Consider the following 22,198-nt stretch of genomic DNA (forward strand, 5'->3'; position numbering starts at 1 on the left):
GAACTATCATGAGAAAAGTAGGTAATGGAGGAATGCATTGCAATACACACCATTGTATCACACACCACTTCACTGTACATGAAGGAACATATGTGCAAACGTAGCCATTGTCTGTACCATGCCTCATGGAAGTGTAACTTTCAAAATCTTTCCATATTACATAGTGAAATCATGAATGCATTCGTTTTAGAGTGTCGGGTACTATGAAAGATGTAAGAAGTAGCTATCATTGCCTTTATAACTACATCATTGCACTACTGCACAGAAACCATAAAGACACCACAATGCATACAAACATGATCATATACAAAGGAATTAACGTAAGTTAAAAAGGAGCAGTATTACCAGAAATTGTTCATAACATAACTGATCATGTTCATACACAGAAACCAGTGCTGTGTTTTACGCTTTCTTCTTCCCCTATATGTATTTGTATCATATGATATGAGTGAACCGTAAGGAAAGTAGTGTAAGAACATATGAGAAGGGTGCCGTACACAAATGTAGAACCTTTTGAATTGTTTGTTCCTGACTGTTAGCGAAGAAAAGCACCTGCCCTACTTATGGTAGGAACAAAACAGAGGGAGCCACACATGTGATGTCATCAGTGATGTCCTGAATGAGATTTGTGATAGCATCTTTGATGTCAAGGGTGTTACTCCTTGTGGCACGAGTTATGGTTGCTTAGCTTACCATAACTGTCGAATTGCGTGGGGTTTCCGGTTTTACCTGTAACCCAGTGTCCCTGTAACAATGTTTTCCCTTTGAATTCGATAGGTTTTTGCTAGTGTAACTTAACCATAACGTCCCCTTTAACAACGTTTTTGTTAGTGAATATAAATTTTATTTAACTGCTTTTAATAAAATGATATCATTTTATGTTTTGGTTTCTATTTGTTTTTTTTTTAAAAACAAACATCTTGTGATTGAAAGTTTAATTACAATCAATTTGATTTAAATCCAATTCACCTGTCCAGACAGCAGGGCCTCCTGCCAAGCTTTGGTTTGGAGGTTGCAGCTTTCAAAACTGTATAGCACCACCCAGCTCACTTTGAGCGACTGTGGGTGGTCATTTGTTGCAATTTGTTTTCCATTACCACTGAGAATAGATAACGAAATTTGCCAGGCTGCTGCACTTGGCAACCCGCAGCAGCAAATGGATGCATTGTGCATTCATCTGCATCACTTTACACATGTTGCTGTTCGCTACCACAGGGTGAGTGGAGTTAATCTGCCCCTCCCAGTAAGTATGCCACTCCTAATGCAAATGCACACTTTGGTAGGATTCACATAGGCAACATTCCAAGAGCCAGTCAGCTGGAGGCTGATCTGTATAGTGCTTCCCAGAAGCATTCAGACAATCCTCTGGCAACTCTTAGTGTCCCATTATTTGCTGTATGCATCATGTTTCTATCCACACAATACATTGGCTAGGTTCACAGCCTGACACTAGGCTCTTCCATCAATACTGATCCAAAGACAGAGTTGCTTGAACCCAATTTTACAACTCTCCTAAGGTAGTAGGTACATTTAAAATAAACCAACCTATGCTAAATGTGCCTACTGTTTACTTTTCCAGTGAAAAAAAATAGTTAGGAAAACTTGTCATCCCTGAAAAAAAAACAATGTGTCCTAGGCACCAGAGAGTCTACAAGAGGTCCAAGCGAAAGTTCACAGTAATGATATGAAGGGGACCTGGTCATCCAGCTGACATTATCTCGCAAAAATATAGCTATATTTAACACTTTTCGAGGCTTGTTAATAGGAAGTTGTTATACTTTGAAAATAACAGATTGAGGGGTGACTTGTATCAGTCCTTCTCAGCAATGAGATGTGAAAAAAATGCACTTATAACAGCACAGTTGCCTGCGTACATTTCATTCAGAATGTACAAAAGAATATGGTGAGCCGCAGTTACTTAATGATGTGAACCCTCTCCTACTTACTGGGACCAGTAAGGGATCAAGAGTAAGATTCACAGTAATCAGCTTCAGTATGAAATAGGACTTTTATTGTGAAAATAATAATGAGAGGTTGGGGAAATCCTACCTCTCCCTAAATCTCAGAGGTTTCCCTTCCTCAACAAAACGAATGACCTTCTGTGTCAGGATCTTAAACAAAAGAACGTCCTATGTCCAAAAACCCTGAACTGGCCCTTGCGCTCTTAACTCAATATAAGGTGCACAAGGGGATTTCTGTAAACTGTGCATTTGTAGCTTTCTCTCTAAATTGTGAACAAAAAGTTTTAAGGTGCAGAATAGAAAAGGAACAAAAGTTCCTTGGGGAAAGGGATCCTCCCTTCCCCTGCATTTCTAATAGTATTTTACTGGCTATATGGTGCCTCCAGACAAAGGTCAATATTCCACTGTTCCAAACAAAAATGGGGGTCTCCTCCCTTGCGTTTCGTTTTTCTCCCAGTATTTCACTTCACAGTTTCAAGGAGGGTCGGGGGCGACTCCACCCTTGAGTTTCTCCACTTGTATACTTCTACCCTCTGTGCCCTAGCTTTTCTTGCTTTTTCAAGCTCCAACACTCTACCATTCCCCAGTGTCTGCTTCCACGGGGCTCTGCCTTTTTCCCAGGGTTGGTAGCTGTCTGATTTGCTTCCCTGGGTGTGGAATGGCCGGATATTAATTCCTCTATTATTACTGGTTGCTTACTTAATTTGCATGGCCACTGTGTGCATTGCGGACTGACCTTAGAACAGGGCAGTCCTGCATTTTGCTTTCAAGAGTGCTCCCGTGCATTTGTACCATAGCGAGTGCATCATGCTCCTCTGGCAGGGCATTCATGGGCACTGTGACTCTCTCCTGTATGTTCCAAACTGGTGCTGCAGCCAAGAGCCTCCCTTCTTTCTTCTATGCAAGCATAGAATTAGAATGAATATCTACTTGTGGGACAAAGTAACTGAAGACGATGGCGCCCTCAATCGTGTTACTGTAACTACACCTCGGCAAGGCCAATGTATACCATAGCAAATGACAAGCCCTGGACCTTGCTGGTGTGGGATGATCAAAGAATCCTTCCCATACCGCTCCGGGCTCCAGCATCACCTAGAAAAAGCAGAAAGAGTCTCAAAGTCACCAAAACATGCAGTCCCGCCAAGCCAGCAGTACCAATATGTTATCTAGTTAGAAGCATTGTTAGAAGTACCCTCCTGTGTATAGACATTGTGGAAATTACAATCCCAATAATGAGAATGTAATTCTCGAGGAAGTGTCTACCGTTGAATGATTCAGGTACTTCAAAAACAAGGTGAATTAAGATATTGAGAAAGTGATGTGAAAGATCAGCAATGTTATTTAACATTTCCCCTTTTTTTATTATACTAGGAACATCATTAAGACACATATGGAGCTATTACATACTACTGGACTTTATTTGGAGATTGGTATCGAAGAACAATGAGAATTTGCACCACACATTCGCCCAGAAGAGATACCAGAGCCCAATAATTGTTATCTACATTTCCTAGTACAAAATCATAATAGGAGACTAATTATATTAGAGGAATGTCCAACATTAGTAGTAATTAGGACAAACATACTTGGTAGTATATTGCAGAACGTATGCATTGGATGGGGTACGTCTGATTGTTCCATCAGGTTGATTATTCCCAGGTGGATTTAATTGGTGGATTCAATTATGCAGGGATTCATTAGGAACCTACTGATTAACTTTTGTATATATGTGTTCAAATTTTTGTCTTGTCTCCTTATGAAGCACATTTTTGTATGGTTGTCAACTGTTAAGATTAATTATTTTACTTGTACTTGTGCCTTTTCAGAGTATTTTATGGCAATGCCGTTTTTTGTGATGTTGTTCTTCTAATCTATATTTATAAGCTTTTTTGTATTTTAAGAACATGATGATTTTAATGAACTATTTTGTTAAATAATTAAAATGTTTTAATTATGGAGAATTAGTAATTTGACACTAGTCTCTAAAGTATAGTCCCTCCCTTTTGTTTTGTTGATTATTTAATTATTGTGATATGTGGTGAATCTAGAAATATCACAAATCTAGAAATATCGCCACTGATTCTTTGAAGGGAAGCTTCTCTCACATGACTAGGAAAAGGCAGAAGCTACCTGACTCTGATCCTGGGGTTGGCTATCTGCCAGAGGACCACATGGGGAAGACAAACACCAGAGAGACAGGAAATTACTAGATCAAAATAATCCTGCAGCAACAATTCCTAATGACACCCATATTCCTTTGCGACATGCCTTTATGGCTTATTGTGGTGTAGATAAAGAATTCCCAAGTTTTCTCAGCCAAACACCTTGTTTACCTTGCCCTTCCCTTTTTAGTACTTAGACGAGGAAGAGGGATGGAGTGAAGATGACCAGACGCGGTAAGCCAACGCCACGTACTAGTCTTCAGAAAAAGCTAATCAATGCTGGAAAGTTTAAAAGTGCCACTGCTGACTGAAATAGGAGAGAGAGGCAGAGACTGAAGCTGTTTGCAACTTGTTCTGATGCCGGTCGGAACACGGAATGCAGGCAGACTGTGGGAAGCAGCATGGAGGCTGACCCGAACTGCGAGTAGGGAGAAAGAGGCCCGAAAGAAGTTCACTGCTTTATTGCCGTAGGCAGCTGGAGCCGCCTGGAGCAGAAGGCAAAGCGAGAGCTAACCGGCTAACAGCGCGCATGCCCAGTCAGTGGGCGGAAAGGGAAGAAGGAAAGCGGCGAGGAACGTCAACTCTGCCTGGTAAGCCCAGGGAGAGAGAATGGGCTACCGGGGCACTTGAGGGTGAATACTGCGTCACATTAACAGCACGAGAGAGAGCAATTCTAATCATTGAATAAACTGATCCAAATGTGAACAATGTTAAGAAAGGGTCGGTGACCCAATATTGGAAAAGCATTATTTCGTGGATGAAAGATAAAGTGAATGTAGAAAGGAAAAGCCCTGGCAGGTTAGTGAAACAGGCAAACAGTGAATCTGGGACTCGCACCCAGTGGATGAAGATAAAGGGCTCTAATATCCTGGCAGGAGAGTAAACCAGGAGCAAGAAGAAAAGCGAATTTGAAATTGTGTACCAGTGACAAAACGAATAAAACAGGGAAGAATCATACCCCTTTTAAGGATCAATAATAATGTTGCAAATAACCTGGCAGGAGAGAATACCAGGGTAGAAAGCGAAGCATTGGATGGTAAAAAAGCAAGGACCATATGCCTTGTTAAGCTAATAGAGATACAAAGTGTGAAAAACTGAACATTCAAAAAAAGTGTGTATTCAAAGCGAACTCAAGGTATGATTCAGTAAAGTTGAACTGAAACGAGGGAAAGGGGTATTTTCCTTGGAGTTGAAGGGAGTAGGAGAGGTTGGGAGGGTGCAGTGGTTTGGAAGAGGAAAGGCAGGAGGATAAAGAGGCAAAAACATCAGAGGTCTGGATGGAGGAGGGACTACAGAACATCAAGAGGCCAAGAGAAGAAGGAAAGAGGAGGAAGTGAAATGTAGAGAACAGCTGGAGGAAAGGATGAAACGTAAGAGTGTGACGATCAAGGAGAGAGGGGAGTAGTTGGATGGGAGCGATTAAGTGAAAGACAAGAAGATGTTGAAAGACCCCACACAGAGATTGGAGTGGAGGAGGTGATATCATAGTTTGGAACACACAAAACATAAGTCTATCTGTACTTTGAGTAAGGTGGGAGGATGATCCAGCACTAGGTGAGGCGTCGAAGAGGACCCTCGGAAATTAGAGAGAACATTGTGTAAAGATAAATGCAGCAATGGACAAGGGCCTAACATAAAGCGAATTGAAAAAGGCCTTTCTGAAAGAGCAAGAGAGGTACCAGTCATAAAGTATGTAATTTGTTGAACACCTATATTTCTTGCTCACTATTATGACACAAGAATTACTCTGGAAACATGAAAGATCAAACTAGGTGTGCACACACACACACTTATTATTTCCAGGGTTTGGTTTGTCTTTCAATAGTATTTAAAGACTGGGTTTTTATTGCTGAAATCAAGACCAAGAACTAAACAAAAACTGTTCTTGTGCAAAGGGAGACTTAAAGATTGCGCGTAGGGGTGGTGATGGAGGGAAAGTTATTCCATGTGCACTGGCTAATAGGTGGACCAGTGAGCAACCAAGGGCAGATGGTGTTAATATAGAAGTGTAGTTGCAGTTTGGTTCAAAAATCCACTAGGTGACAAAAGGCGTTGTTTCACAGAGGCAGCCGGTCTGTTTAGTGGCACACACCGATTGAGAAGGAAGGCACAAGGTACAGTTAATAGGGAACAGATAGGAGTAGTCCGGGGCTGCATGAAAAGTAACCTTCAGTCGTGGAAATCTAGGTTCAACTTCCCTAACAAAGTATTGGAATGCAGCCGGACAGCGGAAAACAGGATTGCAGGCGGGCCACACACTAGGTTGCAGTGAAAAGGAAAAGTACCTGAAGGTTTGAATAGGCTCGCGGGTGAAGCATACGTTGGCGCTCTTACCTTTGGTGACACTGATGAGATTCATTGATGAACAAAGCGCAGCACAACAGCTGATGATGGACATTTCCGGGAGTGAGATAGGGGGCCCTTATGGTACTCCCCGGCCCGGACAGGACCAGACAACGAGAGGCTCAACCCTGTTAGGAGGTCCTTTGTGGAGGCCGGCAAACACCTGCCGGCTTCGGGGCTTGCTCATTACAAGGAAGTGCCCAGCCAATCAGGCAGGCCAGCGTCGATGAAACAGGATCAACTGTTGAATCCAGCAAACAAGGTGGCCTTGATGGATGGCCCTTGAGGCCTGATCCGAAGTAGCCAACAACTGGATGCAGCACTGTTAGGGCAGGCAGATGGTAATGCCGCTAGGATTGTAGTTTAGAAAGGATATGGCGTTTTGCTCCACAAAACAAAAAACTGTAAAGGCACAATCCTGAGTTGGGTGGGATTCAGTGCTCAGCTTGGTGGTTGATGTGGAATGCATAAAAGACATTATATTAGTCCCAAGGGATGGAATATCTACAAAACAGCATTTACAGTTTAATTTAAGGATACTCGGGGAGGGGAGAAACATGGCAACATGCTGCTTCTTAGTTATGAAAGTGGAGCTTTAGTAAAGATATAATGGAGTGGAGTAGATTTTTTTAACAGTAAGGAGAGTTCCAGCGAGGCGAGGAGCAGAAGCAAAATGAAGCGCTAGGTATCCATGGGACTATCGGCAGAGAAAGGTTGGATGTTGGGAGGAGGAAGAGAGGATAATAGTCCAACGAAAGGTTATAACCAAAAAACTAACATCTACTAATTTTAATAAGTGGATGTGTGGCTTATGGAGTAAAAAGACCTTGATCTATGTGGAAGGGACAAACCTGCCTAAAAACTATCTAGGCGTCAACTTGCCTAAACAAAACATCTTGGAGGGGGAGCTGCTCAGCATCTTGAAGGAGACTTGCGTGTAATCTATCTGGGAGAATCCTGAGACCACTACCTGATTATACCTGGGTGGAGAGGCCTTAAAATTGACGGCGACTTAACCTAGCATGGGAGACAGAAACTGGGACAGCCAAAAGATGACTAGGCCCTATTATTAAGGAAAGCCAAACGAGGGATGGATGCTGGTGGCTATCTTTGACTGAAGTGTTTGATCAGGCCATATGCTGTCCCTAAGAGGAGCCATGCTGTCTTTCCTGAGTGCCCAAAAGCAGAGGTTTCCAATAGAAGTAGATTTATCCAAACGATACCAAATGTGTGGGGGTGCTGCCTGCCTTAATAGTGGTTGGGGGTAAATTGCATAGACCCTTGGCATATTTGACTGAATATTGATTTCATGAACTCTCAAATAGATTAACGCAGGGGGGAGCTTGGAGGAGTTCGAAACTTCAGCCCTCTTTCCTAGCGGGAAGTTAAGCTATAGTGATTAAAGTAATTGGGTACATTTATGTTTCCTTTCAACCCCAGACTTATCTATTGAACGGGGGTGTCCTTGCCACAAATCAAAATTCCTAATTGTCACCACCCCGTAGACATTGGGTTTACCCAAAGGGATGCACATGGCCTTTTAATGCTGCATAGAACTGATGCCTGGATTTTAGTGCTGCGGAGAGAAGTGCTTTGCCAACTGAAACAAAGTGTAATTCTCCATTGCAAAATATGCACTCGTTTCTGAGTTTGTAAGTGATCCTGATACCAGACCGATTTTGTATTGCTTTTGAGGTGAAGAAAGAACATTTCTATCAATCAAAAGTATTTTAAAAAGTCTGTGATTTCAAAACTGCTAGCATTTTCAAGTGTGCAGGGAAATGATGTACAAAGGGCTGCAAGGGTAATTTTGTATTTAAAAAAAAAATAATAATCTAAACCGTATCAAGTAATATTTACCTGTTTATTACAAAAAAAGTGTTTTTTATTGAAGTTATGTGTGCCACAGGGAAGGAGACGTGTGTAACAATTAAAGGCAATTATTAGTTGAACATATGCTTTAAATAAATATATATTCTCTCTATACCCTGGCCTGGTTCTCGGTTCATTGTTGGCACAGGAGGAGGGATCTACGTGGCTCTATGTGAGTCCTAGACAGGGCTAGCTGAACCAAAATAAATGATTTATTGCCGTCCATCTTAATTGGGGATTCAGGGGCACTCCCTGTGTTGAGCGTGGTCTCCCAATATATATTGTTACATAACCTGGTTCTGTAGGCCTTAGCAGAGGGTCGAGCTGAATAGAATTTCAATGGGCCTGTCATAATTGATCAAACTCCAGGCCTCCCATAAAAAGAACTCCATTTGCCCAGGTTAAGGGAAAGGTTATGCAACCCTGTGCACCGGAAATATATTCTGCCTTGAAACGCATTGATTGTAAGCAAAAGGAGTATTCCGGGATCTACCATCACTGCCACCTTCAGGAAAATAATAGCAATTCCACACTAGCAAAATTAATAGAAAGTAAAACAAGTGAAACCTTAAATCAAATGTATAATCATTAAAAGATTGCTAGATCGCATCAACACAAAATGTGTGCATTTTGCAGCCAGAAGAAATATCTATCAGAATATGTTAAAAAAAATAATAATAATAAAGTAATGACACGCTTTGAACAGGTGAAAAATGTCAAAAACGCATAATTTCGCCAAACTTTCTCACACAGCGATCATTCAAACCCCAATCGGACCATATAAATTGACCATGGTAAATCTGGTATGGTAAGGGGCATGGAATTCTGGGATTCCATCAATTTGAGAAAAGGAACACAGGCGCTATATATTTTAAATGCCCTTTGTCATCCCAATTACATGAGACACCTAGTGAATTACTACTTTAAAACAATGTACTTTGTATTAAGAAACAAAATGTAAAACTGAATACATTTTGGTGTCACTTAAGGAAGCCAAAGTCATAGATTAGGTGCTTGCACAACAAAAATGCATGCTCAGGGAATTTATAATGTTCACTAAAAATTGTGCAAAGTGCAAACCCCTGCAGTCCTTTATCTTTGGATCCACAAACAGACTCCTGTGTAATGTTGAAGGGAAAAGGCGATATCAACTTTGTACCTTTGACTGGCCAATATATGGTATATATGCAGGCCGAAAATTACATACTGCACTAAAGCTGTCCAGACACACACACATTGAAATTTGTATGCACAAGTAGATTGAAAACAGTACATCCACACAAGTGCATTTCATGCTGCATACTTTGTTGTATTCAAAGTCACGCACGCACACATATATATACTGAAAAGTAGCACACTCATGCTTAGTGAAAGTTGCACATGCATTTTTAGAGAAATCTGCACCCACGTATTTTGAGAACACAGTATACCTGTGGGTTCAGAATAGAATAAACTGATCCCTGAGAGTATTACGTTGAATGAAAACCTACAGGAGATAAATGCAAGCTGACCACTATTTACATTAAAACAACTTACACATAGCCAATACATTATGTAGCTTGTGCTTATATAGGGGAGTCAAATAGATAGTATATGTAACTATTCAAATAACTTTCTCTGATACCATACATCTATTGATACTGGAGAAAATCTAGTGTTTTAAACACACTTGGCTCATCTTGACCTGCTATCGAGTTAAAATATGTTTGGACTAAAGCAAATGTAGAATAGTAATGTAAAATGAGTAGTCTCTTTTAGAATACAATATATCTATATGAAGACTGTTCGAATGAATGCTTGTATGGACTGATACTTGTGAGATTCATATAAGCAGATAAAATCATTTTTGTTAATTATTGATTGTGATATCTAGACGTGCCGTGATCTCCAGGATAAAGCTGGACACCCACTTTGTTGAAGATACATTATTCTTTTTAAAACATTTTGAATTCTGAATACCAAACTGTATTTTGTTGCCAAGAATTGTAGGGTGGGACTGTATAAATGGGGGTTGTGAGATTGGCATGCCACATTTACGCATGATAAAATATAAAAACAAACTAGTCCTACAATTATTGTCTGGTCAAGACTTTGGCCCCTTTGGCATGAGCATATGGCATGTCTCAAAGGGAAACATGGGAAAGGGCTGTTGGTGACCGGGGACCATGGAGAGGGAAGTGGTCTGAAGCCTAGTAAAGTGTGTAGAGCCTCTACAACAACCTCACCTTTCACAGAAGCTGTGGATGTTATTGTGCACAAATACTCAACTTAGACTGTGACTGCAGCTCTACCGAAAGGCTACCAATCCAGTAGGCCTAAACAGAATAGCCCAAACCCAAAAGGAAACCACAAAAGCCCCTGAAGAATCAAGGAAAAGTCCCATAAAGACATTCCTTTGAAATGATGTATAAAAGACTCCAAATAATTAATTCCATTGGTTATGAGGGAAAATACTAAAATCTTTAAACAAATTAACCACTGTTGCAATTGGGTCTCCTGAACAGGTTATAGGGATATAGACTACAGTCATAGCAAGAACCAGCCACTATCCTTGTCAGATTGAAATGAAACACAGGAAAACCTTTTTGAGGTAACAGCTGAACTGCACTGCAGGAATAAAGGGGACTGGTCTTGTTCTATCTTTCAGGGAGAAGTGATCACATGTTTCATTGGCTTTACTATATTAAATGTTACTTCTACCTACTTTGTAACTAAACCCCAAAAAGCTTTCTTTTGAGAACTGGTAATTTTGTGTCAGGTTGTGTTTTCCCACTTACTCTTTGTGACATCATATGTCGTCTTTACTCTTGAACATTAATCCAACGTAAGGTCCGAAACGGACGTTTAAAGTTTATTTGCACTGTCTATGCAAAAAGAAGAAAAAGGTCTTAATAATCTTGTCCACAAGCTACAAACCACTCCTCTAGAATGATTGGCTTGATGGGTTCTACTTGGAGGCCCATATCTTACACTCGAAGTGCAGACCCTCGTTGGCATTGTACTACACTGCCAGTCTCATGCACTTTAAGATACTGTGGCAGTATGGGCACTTTGTAAAATATTCACATACTTAGTTTAGGACCAAGGCTGTCTGCAAAATGATGGTCGACACCTGCAAAAAAGCAAAGAAGCACGCTGCTTCTGGAATCACTAGGGGCTGGTTCTTTACTGACTTGTGTCAGTCGGGGTGGAGGAAAAGCCCCTGACTGTCTACCCCAGTGGCTAGAAGACTAGCAGAATGACACTGGCTGGTTCAGAGAGCAATGTCTCATCCCATAGACACTTAGATTTTAAGATAATTTTCCACAGGCGATTGCTTGTCTGGATTGTTTTTTTATTTATTATTTGAGGCCTCTCCCTTAACTGATAACTTACCTGTTGATCAAACATGTGTTTTTTGTAAGAATGTCTACCTAAGCAAAAATGTGTATTTGGGATGCAGTTTGTTTTAAAATTAGGTTTCTGTTCTAGGCATTCACTTTGATTCCTCCCTCTCCTTTTCCCACCATATTTCTCTTACCTCTCGCGCATGTCGCTACCACCTCTTCAATATTCGCAAAGTCCGCTCCTCTCTCACCTTGATGCTACTAAACTTTTAATTTCCTCCCTTATCTTCTCTCGCCTCTTCTATTGCTCATCTCTACTCTTTGGGCTACCTGCTTCTCATCTTGCTCCCCTCAAATCTATCTACCACTCAGCTGTCCATACCATCTGTCTCTTTGCCCTGCATGACTCCATTTCTTCTTCGCTCTCCTTCCTTGGCTGGCTTCCCTTTCACTCCCAACTTAAATTTCATTTCCTCTGTCTGGTCTTTAAATCTCTCCATGATCTGGCTCCCCCTTATCTCTCCTCTCTTTCTACACTCCTTCCCTCTCCCTTCGTTCAGCAGACCACTTCCTTCTCACCATCCCTCCTTCCCCATGTGCCTCCTCCTGTTTCTGCTCCTTTCAGCTCCTAGCCCCCCTGCACTGGAACTCCTTACTTCTCTCAATCCGCTCTATACCTACCTTTTCCTCCTTCTGCACTTCCCTGAAATCTCTCCTTCTCCATTCCCCGCCATGAAACCTTCCCCACCTCTCATTCTCTCTTCTTCCCTCGAATCTTCCCTATGATCCTCTATACCCTCCCCCTCCCCCTCCCCCTTTCCCTTATCCTCCCTCATTTTCACCCTTATACCCCTTCTGTTTCCCTCCTCCTTCCTTCCTCACCCCTTCCCTCTTCCCTCACAGATTAATTGCTCTACTTACTGTTTTATTGGTTCGATTCATGATTGTAAATTGCTTCTACTGTTATAATGTTCTATGTATTCTGTTATTATTTAAAGCGCTATATAAACACAATACATACATTTACAAATACATTTAAAGTTTTGTATTTCAGCCATTAAACATTCATTAAAACTTTATATTCTATTCAATGCAATAATAGTTGGTTGAAGTAGGAACACATTTGAACCTCGTTCTCTCTTTCACAGGCATTATCCAATAGGGTTGCTGTTTGACCTGCACGCCTCAAATACAGCTCTTCCTTGGAACATCACAGTACACTTTAAGGTGAGTGAGACAACCTGTTTATAGTGGGAAACCAACAAAAGAGGTATGAATCATCGATCAAGAAATCCCAATTGACTATACCATTTGTATTATAGGTGAGCTAGAAACGGCAATGCCTGTATCAGTCCACACAGTGGTTGTAAAATGTACATGGGAGGCAAATGGAAAAATTGGGCTTTGATAAGGGCAGTCCTTTCTCTTTACTTCTTTCATAGTACACAAGGTCATTATTTTCAGGTCATTGCAAGAGTGAAACGTGGTAGTCCTACAATGCAATAAAAGGTTTGGCTGACACTTGCGTTTTATATTGGGTACCTCCACGAAACAAACTTTTTCGAGGCGCTAATCAAACTCTCACCACTGTAGCAAGGTCTGCAAATGACAAGAGGATCAGGAAAATGGCAATAATAATAATAATAATATTTTTTTTTACTGAACTTTATTTATTGTGGTTGATTACATAAGGAAACCTTACACAATACAAACGTTATTATACAAATTATTCAAATAAAAAAATGTAAACCTATAAATTACAAATACAATTTATTCTTTGACACAAGGAGCATTTCATATTCCATAAAACAATTGTGCCAGATCGTCCAGGATGATTAACGAGCCAAATAAAAACACACACATAAAAAGTCATAATCCATAAAATATTTAAACACAAATATAATTTGCTACATAACAAAACTACATAATTCCCGCTCATTCCCCAATTAAACTCAATACATTCTTAATCATACGCTTAATGTCTCCCAGACTTTTCCAAGATTTCTTAAAAAAAGCTCCTAAGGCTGCCGAGCGTGAAAGTGACAACATACTTAATCAGACTCGCCCAAAGAATCTCTGGGCAAACTGCGGGGGTAGAAGCCACAAAACGAGAAAAATGGAACAGTCTTAAATGAATGAGTACCTCACATTCCATTAACAAATTATAAAGATTAATTTCTATTTGTTTTACATAAACTGCAGGAGTAATCGGTAAACCCCATTGCGAGGACCCATCACCTCAAGGGGTCGGATAACAGTTAAATCGATATTTTATTAAGCTATTCCTAAAAGATTGTGAGGGGGATTTACGAATATAAAGCAGTGGTTCAGCCATTGGATTAGAAAGTTACATCAATAAAGCTACATTTTTAAACATCAACTTATCTAAACGCTGTAAGGCTTCACTTCTATCCAGGGCCCGTAATTTTCTCTTAAAAATATGCAATTTTGTATCAACCGAACCGTCAATTTCTCATACTGATCACATTCACCCCATGATAGGCATAAATCAGGGCTCAGCCTTACTACTTTGGCTTCTCGTAGTATCACTATGATAGTAAGTGGTTCCCGGTTGTAGAAATTATGGGAAAGAATAATATTTTGCCACTTACAGGGAAACTACCATGATGAAAGCACCAGCTCCAATCAAATAGCCTTGATTGCAATGTGCAGAGGTAAACTAAGCACCCTTCGCCAGACCTTTCCCGCCAATACAGTAAGCCATTTCGTCAGCAAATCTGGGAGCAATTCACATCCATAAAGGATGGGCAGGAGTGACCTTCGCCTTGTAAAATTGCAACAATGGCATTAACAAATAAAAACATAATTTTTGTTGTATTACCATCATTTGCTTCAGATGCGCCTCCATTTTAACATTCAGTCTATATTTAACTAGCTTAATATGTTTGTAAAATGCAAGCAAGTATCCCAAATAAATAAGCTGGAGTGATCGCAAGATATTTTGCCAGGCAATTGACCCCACAAAATGTTTACATTATTTCAATGCATTATAGCAAAGAACCTTTGATTTAGCAGGATTTACTATCAACCCACTGTCAGTCAAATCCAGTCTTCTTTGCAAGCCTATGGGGGTGCCATCCAAAAGGTTATCATCCGCATAGGCTAGCCAACCGAGTTCCAGAGTGTTCCACCTAGGGGGAAATAAAGAAGCGTTCTCAAATGTTTTGGAAAAATTGGAAATATGCAAATAAAATAAAATGGGTGCAAAAACGCAAGCCTGGCGCAAACCAAGGTTGCCAATAACATCTTCAGACAAAAGACCCTCAGCATTTAATCTGACCCCGAGCAAATGTTTAGAAGGAAATAGCATCAGTTTAGTAAGCTGTTAATATACCCTAATTGTTAAGCTTTGCCCATAGTCTCCCTCTGTCCACTTTATCAAAAGGAGAAGAGAGGTCTAAGCTTGCTATATATACAGTAAAGTGTTTATTCATCATGGCATTTTGTTGTAAAAACATCATCATGATACCATTAATATAGGTGCCCACGCCTTTCCTAAGTCAATTCTGAAAAATGTTCAACCTTTCGGTTTTCTCTGCCCTTAGAATCAGATCTCTCAGCACAAAACTGACTAATACTTTAGAAACAAAGTTTAGGAGAGATATTGGTCTATAGTTTCTGGGGCATGTCCTATCACCTTTTCTGTATATCAGGACTACTATTGTCATGGCCCAGGACGGAGGGAGTACCCTTTAAGTCACCACTTGGTCAAAAAGGTGCCACAAAATCTAAGCCTAAGCCCAGGATCACTTTTTAGAATGAGGTTGGACAAACCATCGGGACTGCTTGCTCTTGATGACTTTAACTTGGCAACAGCCCCTTCCAATTCTTCTAAATCAAAATTTAATTTCATGTGGACTTTAGGACATAGCACAAAATAGTCTATAGATTCCATTGAGGAAAGTTAGAATTGGGCTGTGTAAAACTAAGTCTATTATACCTCTGAAATGCAATTGGTTTGGACCCTTACCTGATGACTCCCCGGGTTGTTCATTATCCACCACAAGCCGTGGGAGTCCCGTTTTAGTATCTTCGAAACCTGATTCTGTTTATAATATTAACGTAATCTATGGACTTTAATCCAGTTTGTGTATGGTTGTCTAAGTTTGGAAATGGTCTTAGTTGCGAATGGCCAGTTCCCTTGTGCCTATCACCGAATAAGACTCAAATCTTGTGTCAACCTTTTATGATTCCTAATCTGAACATCAGTGGTTTTCCCCCTGTTTCAAAAGGGGTTTAGTTGACCAAAGAACAAGCAATGTAGTCTTATCTTTCCATCTTGGTAACGTTTCGCCAAAACGTACCCGGAGTACAATAAATTCCACGTTCTGTAATTGCCCGAATCTTGGGTCATTTGTTGAAAAACAATACAATGGTTTTACCCCAACAGCGTAAAGTATTCCCTCCTTCATTAACAATTAAATTCTCACCCACCCAACAGGAGGAGGCATTTTGCCCATGGATCTTCAATGTAACACCAGCATGATCACAAGGGCTGTCTTGTTCAACCTTCAAAGAAAAAAACTCGTCCATCAGAACACAATTAACAAAAATAAAATCAATTGTGGAGACCGAAAAAGAGCCGGTTAATGTTTGGTGAATTGGGCAGCCACCCTTTACTTTTCCATTCACTCTATATAAGCACCAACTTTACATATATTGAGCCCATCCAACACCTCTGGGGATGGACCCTTATAACTGCAAATCTCAGTGGGCTTAAGGCGCAAATCACAGCCTCAATCATTAAGTTCAATCAGATCCTCCTCCACACAGTCACAATTAAAATCCCCAGCAAATATAACCTTGGGTATGACTACTAGACTGTACCAATTCCGAAGAATACGATCCAACTCCACCCATATTATTTGATCCTTCATAGGTAACAGATTACAGTACAAGTGAATCCATAAAATATGACGGAGTTCAGCTCCTGCTTGCAAACAGACCCTTACAACCAAGGTGGCATCACAATCCGTTGCCACTACCTCACAGGAAGGGCACAGATTATTTTTAATGGAAGTCAAAAAGCCTGCATATGGCTTACCCCAATTAGGCTTCCTAGCATGCTGTATAAAAACATTGAAACCATTAATTTTGGGGGGTTGGACTTTAAAAATATCTCTTCTTTCAAAACTGCTGGTATCCCAATTAAAAATGGAAAGCACATTAGACTTAAAAGCCTGGTTGGTGACAGGGTGGCTGGCAACCACCCCAAGATCATTTTAAATAATTCCCAACACCATTGTTAACGATCTTCTGATTCCTCAGGTCACCCACTGTGCATTGAATGTTCACCCGATTCTTATTACCCAGTGTAAGTTGACCAGGCCAATTAGCTGTACCTTGCAAGTTGTTTAACAGAAGGGTCTTTACTGCACACACATCATAACCCTGCTGCTTCAAAATCTCTTCCTGTGCTGCCAATACCAGATTACTGGCTAATGTGGAATGAAAATGAACAATACATATATTACAAAAGTCATCATCATCCAACTCAATCCAGTTAATATCCGCCGAGGTAATCTCAGACAATGCAGTTATCCCTCTAAAGAGTGCCAGTATACCACTACTATTTAATGGCAGCTCCACGGCATCCCTGAATATAGCTGAAAATCTCAGCTCCAAGGATGATGGTGACTCTCTGCCACATTCATCCCCCGCATGCACAACCAGGGCAGAGACTCAATGAGCACAGTCATTGGGTGTTTGGTCCAAAGATTTCCTCCTTTGGACAATGGCTTCCGCAGGATACACCAGCAGGAGAACCCACAGCACTAGTCCCATGAGACGCCACTTCTCTGGTATATCCCAGTTCATGTATTATTCCTGAAATGTTTTCATCCTTGGCTATAACCGCAGCAGAAATGTCCTCCTCACAGGACTGGAAAAAAACACCTGATATTTTATTCTCGGAAGGTTGAAAGAGTTTTAACACAAACATCGTCTTCTGGCATAGGTATATCACCCAGGCATTCAATTGCCTCATCAGTTCCTGTATCAGTAGTCAGCATAGCAGGTGAAGGTAATTCATTTGACTTGGTTTGCACGTTTACAGAGGCAGAACTTTGGGTGATGACTCCTTATGCTGGAAGTGCTCAATCACATTCGGACGGTAGGCAAGGGATCCTTTTTGCTGGGAATCCTCAATAATAATTGTAGCATTGGAATGTTGCACCCTGACCTCCATATTTGAGGCACAACTTCTTGAGTTTGGTAGCCAGAGGATGTCCCTTAAAAATGTTCTCAAGCCAGCCCTGTTCATGTCTGGAGGATTGTTCACATTCTCTTGCTTTTTCTGCTGTGGTAGGTAAGTTTGTGCTTTCTACAAGCATGACTGACTGCCCCTGCAACAGTAGGCAGACCATCTATTTTCCCTTTCCCGCTCTCTCCAAGTCTTTTAGGTGGACCAACCACTTCTTTTGTAGGATTTTAGGTATTAAATTGAGGGTACATAGCCTCCTGACCTTCTAACAGAGATACCAAATGCTCCTTAATATCCAGCAACATCAATCTATATAATTTAACCTCATAGCTAATGTTGTCGTACATGCGCACAAGGCCTTGCAATCCTAAGTTCAAAGCAGCAATAGACTTGTCCCCCATGGTAAAAGAGTCCAGACTGTGAGAATCTCAGGCCCCTTCAAACAAAGATTGCTGATTGCGATCTTGGGCATTCATGGGTGAAGGAAAATGAGAATTAGATTGACTATCAATATAAGAAGGAGAGTTCCTGAACAGACACAGGGATAAACTCAGATTTGTTCTGGGTATCTCAGAGCCCCAATCGCATTATCCAAAATAAGGCAGGCATCCAAATGTGAGGCATTTGTTCTCTGCAATATTAGCTTTAGAAACTGAGTTAGCTAATATCTGATTATGTGGTCAAATCGCAATAGCAGATGGCTGTGCAGACAGTTCATTGGTCGGCTCAAAGTTTAGTGACAAATTTGCTAACAGAGTCATTAGGTGAAGCACAACCACAGGCGGAGGCGGAGATGTCATCCCACAATCCATATAGTCGACAGACAGCCTCCCATCAGACTCGCAGTTACCTTGCACCGCTTGGGTGACTTGGCTGTATGATCTAGGTGCCGCTACTGGAAAAAAAGCACTGATTTTAGAACGGGCATTGACTTCCACAGAATCTGAGTCAATTGCCTCTTCCGATGCTTTAGTGACTGTTGTGTCCCGTGGAGTAGGATAAGTACTCCTCAGATGGTAATGTTTGACTTTGCTGGTTTTACTCCACATAGTGCTAGCACACAAAGCGTCAGCAGAATGCTAATAGACAAACCAATCCGACCATAGTAGCAAAGGTAACATAAGGAACAGCAATCAGTCAGATCATATTTCTGTTTCTATCCTAGCGATGAGGAGCTACCCCTTCCAAGGGTCTCGGTAGGATGACGATAGGGCTGCACACCCACCAGCTGACCTACACACTTCTGAGTGACTGCACTTGCACGCCTGCACTTCGCGTCATGTGTGGCTTTTCAAAAGTTGCCGCCTCCTTTATTAAAGTTGCAGGGTCACTGTCAGCTTCAGAAACACGTCCTCACAATATCAGCCCTGCCAAGTGACTGCAATTGCAGCTGCACTTATGCGCTGGTGCTTTGTGCCATGTGTGGCTTTTCAAATGATTTGCCTCCTCCTTGATTAAAGGTGCAGGTTGTGAGGAATCTGAGGGTGTCCTCACTTCTTGCCCCAAAATATCCTCCTCCAGGTGACATGGGAAAGGCTATCGGATCCTGACCCTGGGGGTGGATATGTGAGGGACGATAACCTGGGTGGAGGAGACTTATCCCCCATTTCCCTTTCCTAACGGATCCAATACCCCCCAGGGTTTTGTAGGTTACTACCAATCCCTTCCCTGTCTTTCCAGTAAATCGTCTCCCAGTAAACCCCTGCCAGGTACTGGGGCAAGGAAGAGACAAACCAGAGCCATACATCCTCTTTTTATTGACTCTTACACACACAGACACCGCACTGGTACTGGGACGAGGAAGAGGGATGCCGAGTACCATGATCGTTATGTAATGAATGAACTTTGCCTGCACCTGAAGATAAGGGGATGGTAAAAATGGCCCTCAGGTGAGACCAATGGAATAGTCCATTGAACGCTTGCTGGAGAAGCTGGAGGTGAAGCCAGAGTGGGGCGTGCTCAAAGCACCTACGAGCTGCAGAGTCGTTGAAGCAGAGTGTGGTGAGAGCATTCGAGAGGTCTCTGTTAGCAGAGCTGGTCTGCACATCTCCCGGAGTCAGGTCAGGGAGACTCTGTCTCTGTACAGCCGAGGCAGCAGAAACCCTGGAGAAGAGGCACGCCGAGCTGGGAGCAGCGACAGTCACTGCGAGCTTGCCACCGCGGAGGGGAGCACCTGGAGGCCATATGTCCGGTGATTCGAACGGGCCTGAGCGACTCCGCGACGCCTTTATGTGGACTGTGTGCTGCCGGTTGGGTCACTGGCGCGTGAGTGAGACTGTATGGGTGATATGCCGTTCGAGTTTTAACTCAGACAAATTACTGGATGCTTTCGCTAATCACGATGAAACTAAGCTGCTAAGCAAACCGAGTGAAACGTTTTGTAATGATCACGAGGAAAACCGACTGAGAGGTTTTGTGAATACCGAACTGTGAAAGATGTGAAAGGAAGGCTAACCTGGAGCCGAGCAGAAACCCAGGGTGAATTAAATGAAGGTGTGAGTTTAAGCAAGCTTTTGCCAGGCCAAGTGAGAGCCAGAGAAAACTGATGGTTTCTACAAAGTGACTGATTTGAATAAAAAGAGCCTTTTTGAATACCCATATAATTGAAAGCAGATACAAAAGAACTGTGTAACCCGAGAAATCTAGCATTGGCAAGCGCCATAAGAATACAACAAACTGTGTAACTAGAGAATAAACAGTGGCAAGAACCCCCAAGTGTATATGGGAAAGTGCAATAAGTGAATGGTGGCAAAACAAGCAGTGATAAAGCATCAAGAGGATGTGAAATGAGAATAAGTCAAGCACAACTGTGAAGCTGAAACAGTGGCAACGTGCCTATGACGAGGAAGCAAGTATGATGTGTCGATTGTGTGACCTGTAATGGGTAGACCCTGTGGTCCAACAACTGCAGCTAGAAAGAGTACACTCACCTAAGGAGAAGCCACTTACATCACCCACAAGCTTGTGATTGAATAAAGGAAAACTTGGTTGATCTGAAATAAGGAACTGAACTATATGGAATGGATGAAAGGTAACCAAGCTAGAAGAGCTGGGAAGTATCCCAATGAATTGTGTTTTGGAAAGTTAAGAGACTTAATAGCTTGGGGAAGGGAAACCCCTTTTCCAACTAAGAGCTGGAAGAAGCTCTGAATTTTTGTTGGAACACTTCTCGTTTTGATGCTGACATCCCTACACATTGTATACATTTAGTGAGTGTGAGTGCAAGTACAGGTTTAGGACACAGACAGACATTTGCTTTTGACTTCCTGACACACACTATCATTAGTTTTATTTAGGTAGGGAAATCCCACCTTAGCATAGGGTAAGTTAGGCCTTCCTCCAATCCTCTTCTTGATTTAATATGTTTGTAGCCCAAACTTTATTCAGTTGTTTGGTTCTACTTCATGATGCCTTCACAAGGGTCACCGTCAGCCTCAAACACCTCCTTGCAAAACCACCACTGCCAAGTGACTGCACTTGCAGTTGGACGTAAGTGCTGGCGCTTTGCGCCACACGTGGCTTTTCAAAAGATTTGCCTACTCCTTTGTTTAAGGTGCATGGTTACCCCAGCCTCAAACACGAACACTGCGGAGTGACTACACTTGCAGCCACACTTAGCAAATATTTGATACCCTTCCCAAAGTCTTGGGGTATTTTCTTAGATCAAGCAGAATATTTGACCTTGAATATAGAACCCACCTAGATATCCCTTACTATAAGGTACTATTATTAACAGACTTTGAGCATGGTGATGAAGTGACTGTTAAGGTGCAGCATCAATTTAGATTTTTGGTTATAAACTAGTGTGCTCATTAGTGGGGTTTACGTAGGAAGGTTTTCAGGAAAATTGTGTTTTCTTAAATATTTGAGCTGGTGGTGTTCCTCAATCAAGCTATTTCTCCAAATGTTCACACTATGGGGAGGCCGTTCTGCTGCAATTAGTTGTGTTAATTCTGCTTGTTGGGTAGGACATGGAATTTCCTTTACTTGGGTTTCTATTTACACTTTGCCAGTTTGGACTTGTTTTTTCAAAGGCACTATGACGAATTGGTAGCCAGTAGAAGTTGAGCAGCCAATCGCTTTTGTAGAAAGCTGACTTTCTCTACTGATTCAACCTTGCATTTCATGCAGCTAGCTGCTGTGACACCTGGGATCTACTGTGTCCGGCTCCCCCCGAAGGGCCTCTCACTGCCATGGCACCTACTCTGCTTCGGTTACCCATTTATTCAATAGTTTCATACCCGACAGGCTGCAGCTTTGCAGGGTAAACGTCGATGTATCGGGCATGTGCCATTTTACTTGGGTGGGATG

The 22,198-nt window shown here is 41.6% G+C and overlaps 1 protein-coding gene across 3 annotated transcripts in view; it reads left to right on the plus strand.

The window, feature by feature from the left end:
- Window positions 1-22,198, plus strand: part of ATG5 (autophagy related 5) — a 1,002,579-nt gene that overhangs the window by 311,459 nt on the left and 668,922 nt on the right. For all 3 annotated transcript variants that reach the window (XM_069606579.1, XM_069606580.1, XM_069606581.1), the window contains exon 4: window positions 12,813-12,891. In XM_069606579.1, the coding sequence (XP_069462680.1) occupies window positions 12,813-12,891 (79 nt within the window). The remainder of the gene's footprint in view (window positions 1-12,812; window positions 12,892-22,198) is intronic.

The sequence above is a fragment of the Ambystoma mexicanum genome, chromosome 4p (genome assembly GCF_040938575.1).
Source record: "Ambystoma mexicanum isolate Mex_15411 chromosome 4p, UKY_AmexF1_1, whole genome shotgun sequence".
NCBI lineage: Eukaryota > Metazoa > Chordata > Amphibia > Caudata > Ambystomatidae > Ambystoma > Ambystoma mexicanum.